General features: G+C 34.0%; 1 protein-coding gene across 1 annotated transcript; it reads left to right on the forward strand.

The window, feature by feature from the left end:
• LOC127089713 (uncharacterized mitochondrial protein AtMg00810-like) lies at positions 1–1,032 on the forward strand. The gene has a single exon (XM_051029369.1). It carries the CDS (start codon positions 1–3, stop codon positions 1,030–1,032), a length of 1,032 nt encoding a protein of 343 aa, XP_050885326.1.
• The last annotated feature ends 8,129 nt before the right edge of the window (positions 1,033–9,161 follow it).

Raw genomic sequence — 9,161 nt, forward strand, 5'->3', positions numbered from 1 at the left:
ATGACTAGATGTGAAGCAGATCATTCTGTTTTCTTCCTTCACTCTTCCAACGGACAACACATCTTTCTTGTGGTTTATGTTGATGACATTGTTATCACTGGAGACGATACAGACGATATTCAGCGACTCAAAACTCATCTTTTCAAAAACTTTCAGACAAAAGATTTGGGTCCACTCAGATACTTCTTAGGTATTGAGGTTGCACAATCCTCATCAGGCATTGCAATTAACCAACGTAAGTATGCATTAGACACCCTAACTGAAACTGGTATGCTTGACTGTCGTCCGATTGATACTCCTATGGATCCCAATGTCAAGCTTCTTCTGGGTCAGGGGGAGTTGTTGAAAGACCCGGGAAGATATCGACGTCTAGTGGGTAGACTAAATTATCTTACCGTCACCAGACCGGATATTACTTTTGCAGTGAGTATTGTGAGTCAATTCCTTAATGCTCCTTGTGATATTCATTGGAATTTCGTTATTCGGATTCTCAGATATATAAAGAATGCACCAGGAAAAGGCCTATTATATGAAGATAAGGGTGATGCTAAAATCACTTGTTACTCAGATGCAGATTGGGCAGGATCACCGTCGGATAGGAGATCCACTTCTGGATATTGTGTTCTTATTGGAGGAAATATGATCTCATGGAGAAGCAAGAAACAAAACACAATTGCATTATCTAGTGCTGAAGCTGAATATCGGGCTATGGCAGCAGCCTCAAAAGAACTTGCTTGGCTTAAGAATTTGCTCTCAGAACTTAGGTTTGGTGACCTTCAGAACACAAAACTCATATGCGACAATCAAGCGGCACTCCACATTGCGTCCAATCCGGTTTTCCATGAACGGACCAAGCACATAGAAATAGATTGTCACTATGTAAGAGACAAGGTACTGTCGGGAGAAATAACCACGAAATTTGTCAAATCTGAAGATCAATTGGCTGATATGCTTACCAAGTCTCTCAAGGTTTCTCAAGTGAATTATATTTGTAACAAGCTCGGATCATACAATATATACGATCCGGCTTGAGGGGGAGTGTTAAGAATATGTTATCAATCAATTAGTATTGATTGATATTCAATTAGTCATAACTGTAATTGATATTATTTCCTATTGTATATTCCCTATTTGCATATAAATATACACCACATGTGATCATATTAGACACACAGAGATACAATTACAATATTATCACTGTGGACAGAAATGTTACTCTTGAATATTTGGTCAGCATCTTCTACTAGATCGAATAACCTAAAAATGTTACAACCTCCGTCATGGAGCATGTAAGAAACGGTTCATTCAACATTGAAAACAAACTTAATGTTCTGTTATGAGAAAAGGATTATCTTCATTGATTATGAATGAAGGGTTACAAGAGATTTATAGTAAGGTACAAGATGCATCAAAGTTATGGTGGAGCATTTCTATACTATCATAACTTCTAACAATCTCTGACAACTATAACTAGATTTAGGTACCTAACAAACTCTAACTAATTTTGGTAGCTTGTGTAACAAGTTAGTTATTCATTTAACTAACTTGTTACTTACATGATATGAGTTATGTGTGGTGTAATATCTCTCCAAAAGTTGAAGGATAGATGTTAATCATCCCCAACTTAGATAAAAGAAGATGGAATAACTGAGGTAGAAGAGACTTGGTGAAGAAGTCAACTAATTGATATTTGGAAGATACAAGAAGTAGTTTAAGAACATTTGCTTGCACCTTTTCATGAACTATGTGGCAATCTATTTCTAGATGTTTTGTGCGTTCTTGGAATGAAGAATTCGATGTGATGTGGAATGCACTCAAGTTGTCATAATATAGAACATGAGGTTTGTTGCATTGAATTTGGAGACATGAAGAAGATAAACCAACAAATTGTCATAATATAGAACATGAGATTTGTTGCATTGGATTTGGAGATCATATAGAAAATAGACCAACAATTGTAGTTTACAGGTGACTGCTGCAAAAGCCAGATACTAAACTTCAAATGATAAATGTGAGACAATCAATTGCTTTTTGGTGTGTCAGAATATGAGAGATTTACTAATGATGAAGCATTGTGCGGAGCTGGATCTTCGTGTGTCTGCATACACCCGACGTAGTCAACATCCAAAAAATCTATGAGTTGAGGATTTGAGAAGAATATTTCACGAGCAGGACAATCCTTTAGATATCTCATATTTCTAGTGTTTGCTTTGTAGTGATTGGTGGCGGGATTGGTAAGGAATTAACTCAATTGTTGTGTGATAAAAATAATGTCAGATCTAGTGGCTGCGAGGTAAAAGAGTCTTCCAACAAGTCGTATATAGTTAGGGATATCTGTATAGGCATGGCTGATATCATTCATTGGTAGGGTCTACAAATGTGGTGGCAAGTTTAGATCCAAGTAATCATACATCATAAATTAGATCCAGGAAATATTTTCTTTGTCACAATGTGATTCCTTGTTTGGAGTGAGCTACTTTAAGATCAAGGAAGTACTTGAGTTTACAAAGATTCTTAATTTAGAAGATATGATGTAGGGCCTGTTTGATGTAATCAAATTCAGCCAACGGGTTTTCTGCAATGATGATGTCATCTACGCACACCAAGAGAAGAGTGAATGTGCTAGCCGTTTTCTTGATGAAGAGAGAATGGTATACGTTGGCTTGATAGAAATGATGAGCAATGAGAAGGATGTGAGTTTCTCATACCATTTTTTGCTTGTTTGTTTGAGGCCATATAATTATTTGATAAATTTACACACTTAATTAGGTTTGACTGGTTTGGTTCCTGGTGAATTGGTCATGTATACATCTTTCTGCAAATCTCTATGCAAAAATACATTGTTGACATCTAAATGATGGATAAACTAGTTATTGATGACTATTAGGGAAATAACCAGTCACATTGGGGTCATTTTTACAACAAGAGAGTAAGTGTCAAAGTAATCGAAGCCTTCAATATGGTTGTATCCCTTTGCTACTAGTCGTGCCTTGAACCTTTCAAGTAAGCCATCAACATGATATTTGATTTTATAGATCCATCTATAGCTAATTGGTTTGATGTTTGGTGGTGAGTCAATAGTTTTCCAAGTGATTTTTCTCTCAAGAGCTTATAGTTCAACTTGCATTGCTTCATTACACACCACTCTCCAACAATCTCTCCCCTCTCTCTATAAAATATATATTTCACTTAAAATCGCCTTAGTGCTTGCGAGTGAAACTTCGCTTGTGAGGAAGAATTTTGCAAGTGGTCGTGTTGTTTGTTTAATTCTCGGTAGTGCGATACTATTGAGAAGATTGAGTTTGGTTCGTAAGATAAAACAATCATAAAATCTCTGTTGTTGTTTATTGAGTTTTTCTGGAAAAAAAATTGATTTGGTTATTGAGATCAACCCAAACATCTCGGAAGGTTATGGCTGTAAAAGCTATTTGTGGTTGAGGATAAGCATGTAAAAGTCAAGATCATATTTTATAAAGGTTCATGGCCATAATCTTCAAAGGCTCAAAGTTTATAGTCAAGCTCATAAGAAGACCTCTTGGAGAAAGGGCTAGGCCAACATTCAGTCAAACCTGTATAAATCTCTTGTGAAAATCTAACCCTATCCTTTTAATTTCCGCTACTTAGTTTCATTATTTTTTCAGCTACAATTTACTCAAATAAAATTACTAACACGGTTTTAATCGAGAAAAATATAAAATTAATCACGAATTTTAAATACCACAATTTATTTCTCCTCTTGTGCTTGAAGTCACATGTTCAACAAATATGACACATATTATTTGTGAATTGGACAATGCATTCTAAAGATTGACATAATTTGGAAACATAAATTAATTTCAGTCTAAAATCAGGTGAGTATAACACATTTGTAATGTATAAACTAGATGAGAATTATAAATTACCTGCATAACTAACTTGTACTGAATTTCCATTAGGAAAATGAACTTGGATAGGCCTTATTTTATAAAATGACATAAAAAGTGTCTAGAAAAACAAATACGATCATTTGCTCCTGAATCAAGCAGTTACAAATTGGACTTGTTACTTGCAGAACAAGTAATGACACTAGGAACACCTGAATTATGTTTCTCATATGATGTAAGACCAGAATGAGTTGAGATAGAGGTGTTGAGTTGATTAGAGCTTGAACAAACAAATTTTCTTGCTAAAGCAAACACACGAGTAAATCATACTTCTCTTGAGTTAAGCCATATATATTAGGTTTTTGTTGATTCATGTATGAGGATGAAGGAGGTTGTTGAGATTCATTAGCAGTGTTGTTGTAGGTTTTGGAAGATGATGAAGGTTTGTTAACATGTGGATGACAATTCTTTTGGTAACAAAAATCATTGGTATTGCCATATTTATGATAATGATGCAATATCTAGAATTGTTATGGTCATTACCTTCATAATTGATTCCTCTTCCCCAACCATAAATTTGTTTAGCATCATAGGCATTTGTGAGAATATTGGACTCATTAACAACAGACACAAAAGTAGTATTGCTTTCTTCCTTTGCAACCGATGAATATACTTTGTTGATAGATGAGAAGGAGTCCATTAACTACACTTGAGTTATGACCATAGAAATTTGTTCATTCAATCCAGTCAAGAATTGAATAACTTGATCCTCGAGAATGTAGTTTACAAATGATTCAAAAAATTATTGTCCAAACAATGTTGATCAAGAGATCAAAGTAAACAATAATTTACGAATAAAATAAATAAATAAATATATATATATATATATATATATATATATATATATATATATATATATATATATAGAGAGAGAGAGAGAGAGAGAGAGAGAGAGAGAGTACACAAGGATTTGTTTAGGCAGTTCCCCAATCGACCTCACTATGAGTACATCTACCTTAATTCGAATTTGAATTGAGATATTATTATAATAAATCTTACTTTACAAATTTATGTATATAAGAGATGAGAAATCAAATCCCATAAACCCTAAGTTTATTCTTGACTCTAACACCTCCAAAAATCTTGACCAAAAATTGATCAAGACACCAACAATGATGCTTCAATTCACCTGTTATTGTTGCTTCCTTGCACGACCTGCTTGTCTCAAGTCTTTCACCCGTATGAATTAATCACAAGTACACACTTGTTGAACCCAAGATTTGTCAACACGATCCACCGTTTCACGCTACTCCCTTGCACGACACACCTAGTCCCAAGGCTTTCACCTGATCGGATCCGAATTGCACAACCTTGTCCAAAACCTTCAAACCCTAAAGATCTTGAAGTAAAATTCCACCTCGGTTTTCTTATTTGAATCCCTAAAATATCACAACCCAATATTCTCGGTACAACAAACCTAATTGGAAGTTATCAATCCTAATCTAGATGACACCGAATCAAAAAATGATTATGTGTAGTTTGATTGTGTGTATACATAGATTGAATTGAAGATGATGAGATGCTTTGAAATCCTGGATTTATGTACGTTTTGCAAACATACTTAGACATAGTACTCATATCAAACCATTAGGCTTCAGAGCTGAAGCTGTTGGGAGATAAGGAGTGAAACTATCACATGATCAAACATACAGGGCAAAGAGGAAATCAATGGAGTTAGTTTAAGGGGTTGGTATTTAGCAATTCACTCATTTGAGAAGTTATGGACAAGAGTTATTGGAATCAAATCCTAATAATACAGTTATAATACAATGTGTTGATAGTAATGGCAACCATGTGGTTGAAAGAATTTATGTCTTTTTAGAGGCTTGCAAGGCAGGATTTGCAAAGCCGTGCATGCCCCTTATTGGGTTGGATGCATGTTTCTTAAAAGGGGATTATGGTGGACAATTAATGGCAGCAGTAGGAAGGGATGACAATAACCAAAATTTTCCAATTGCATATGTTGTAGTTGAAGCTGAAACAAAAGATTCATGGAAATGGTTTTTAGACCTTCTTATGCATGATTTGGAAGGATACAGTCAGAGGTCCTATGCAATTATATTAGACTAGCAAAAGTTAAAACACTTATACTTATACTTATACTTATGCATTTACTTGTTTACATATTATGCATTTAGATTTTCACATATTATGCATTTAGATGTTTACATATTATACATATTATGCATGTGATAGAGACTAGTTCCAGTTGTTCAAGGCATTCGTGCCAATGTGGAGTCCAAATTATGTTTGAATCATTTATATGGAAATTGGAAGAAGAAACACCCTGGGTTGGAATTAAAGGAAGTATTGTGGGTAACTGCTAGGGCAACAACAGTTCCAGCATGGGATAGGGCGATGTTGAGGATGAAGGCAATGAAAGAGGATGCATGGAAAGATATGGTAGATGTCCTTGCTTGCCATTGAAGCATATCACACTTCAGAACATATTCAAAGTGTGACTTACAAGTGAACAATATGTGTGAAGCATTCAATAGGGCAATGTTGGAGAATAGGGAGAAGCTTATTATCACTCTATTGGAAGACATCAAGCATTAAATCACCAAGAGAATGACAAGTCAAAAGGAGTTGTTACATGGCTACACTGGATCCATATGTCCTAAAATTCAGCTGGTTACTGAGAAGAATAAGAAGCAAGCAGAAGGATGGAGTCCCACGTGGTATGGTGATGATGACCTATCAATATTTGGTGTCACCAATGGCATTGAAACTTACTGTGTTGATCGTAAAAAGGAAGCTTGCTCATGCAAAAAGTGGGACTTGTCTGGTATACCTTGTTGTCATGTAACTTCCTGCATATGAAACATCAAGAAACACCTTAAGGATTATGTTGTTGCATGCTATAGGTCTGTTTTGTTTATGTATACTTTTTATGTTTTTTTTTTGTATACTTGGTTTTTTTTATGGACATTTGCTTTGTTTAGAAAATCTACATTTCTGGACACTTACTCAAATATTATGTATCCAACCAATGAGCCATAATTGTGGCATATAAATGATTTGAATACAATGGCACCACTATGGATGAGGAGGGCCATAGGAAGGACAAAAAAATAGAGGAACAAGATGAATGATGAACCTAGAAATCCCCACATACTACTGAGGAGATTTTCAACTGTCACATGTACAAAATGTGGTGCTATGGGACATAATAAAAGGAGTTGTAAAGGCAAAATGGCAGCTGACCGAGCAATTCCAAATGGTGGTAATAAGTAAAAGAAGATTAAGAAAGTGAAAGGTGGAAAGGGGACAAAAAAGTCCAAAGAAAAGCAAACAGAAATTGCTCAAAGTTCACAAGCTCCTCAACCAACTCAAGAATAGTTTCATTATGACTTAAGTAGTTTATGACTTATTTTGGTTGTATTGTATGACTTAAGTATTTTATGAATTAAGTAGTTTCATTTTGACTCAAGTAGCGTCTTGGGCTTCATTTTGGATATTCACATATTAATGTTCAAACAAGGCCAATGTTAAGTATATTGGTTGTATTTTGAGTTCAAGTTATATCAATTAATATATCTGAGTGACAATATTTTCAATATATCAGATAAACATATCCTCATAACATAACATTATAAGAACATAACATTATCTTCATAACATTATAACATTATCATTACTTTCATGATAACATATCCTCATAACATTATAATATTATCATGACAACATAAGAACATAACCAGTACTTTTATTGAAATTGTATTACAACATATCTTCATAACAACATAACATCATAACATTGTATCAGACAACATAAGAACATAACCAGTATTTTCATTTAAATTGTATTACAATATTATATCAGATAACATAAGAACATAATCTAAAACCTAATTAACCTACGACCTATTTCATAAATATATTCCCAACAAATGGAAACAACATAACAAACAATAACATCCAATTAATCTTCAACTATTTCTTCAACATCTTCACTTTCATCTTCAATTCTTCCTCTTTTGCTTTGTAAGATTTAACTGTCGCCTTCTCTTCATTTATGTTCTTTAATAATGCAGAGATTAACTCTTTTATCCTAGGATTCATCTCCTCATCCAATCAAACAAAGTGGCTGCATTTTTTGAAACCTTGAATCTATAAGCATCATTGGAGATGAAGTTGTAAACATCAACATAATAGACCATTAACATTGAATCTGTAAACATCAATGAAGATCCTTATACATACCTTATACATCCCATATCCATAGAAACAGTGACCTGGGTTAGAATCTATCCGTGCTATCATCAATGGAGCATCCAAACCACACTTGCATACGTACCTAGAACGATTTGAAGATCTACTTCCATGGCTGAAACCAGATTGTTGCGACATCATCAACAGAAACGGCGAACTGGGATTTTAACAATTTTGTTTTAGATCTGGAAACAAGAGAAACGTTTTTGCAGGCACACGATGAAGGAAATCTGAGGTTGTAGGAAAAAAAATGAAGGAGACAAACAAAATGAAACACGATGTTTTTATTTTATATTTTTAGCAATTTATAAATTGTTTTTTCAATTTCCAAAGTGTTTTTTAATATTTCCTACATTAAAATATCCAGTTGGGAATTAAAATACCAGGAAACACTAACATAGATCCAAGTAGTACCTACCAAGTCATTAATGAATTGACACATAATCAAAATCGGATATGGGACCATGCAACTCCACACGCAATCAAATTTAAGGGACAAAAATCGCAGTTTTATAATAGGGAGACCAATTGCTTAAAACGCCCAAACAAGGGGGACCAAAAGTGCATTTAAACCAAATGTTTATCATCGTTGAATATGAAAGAAGTTACAAGAGATTTATAGTAAGGTAGAAGATGCATCAAAGTTATGGTGCAACATCTCTAGGATATCATAACCTCTAACAACCATAAGTAACTAAATTTAGGTACCTAACTAACTCTAACTAATTTTGGTAGCTTGTGTAACAAGTTAGTTATTCATTTAACTAAATTGTTACATCATATGATATAAGTTAAGTGTGGTGTAATATGTTCCATATCTAAATACCCACCAACTATTATAAATAAATAGTTTTATGTTTGATATTTACTCAAATGCAAGTAATATTCAACATTTATAAATAAAAAATGAAAAGCAATAACGATTGTCTTTGAAAGCGTTTAAGATAGACTATCGCATAATGTCTAAAACTTATTACGGTTAAAAAGAGTCTCATAAAATAACACTCATAAGAAAATCATATT

This window comes from Lathyrus oleraceus, chromosome 1 (assembly GCF_024323335.1).
Source record: "Lathyrus oleraceus cultivar Zhongwan6 chromosome 1, CAAS_Psat_ZW6_1.0, whole genome shotgun sequence".
Classification (NCBI taxonomy): Eukaryota; Viridiplantae; Streptophyta; class Magnoliopsida; order Fabales; family Fabaceae; genus Lathyrus; species Lathyrus oleraceus.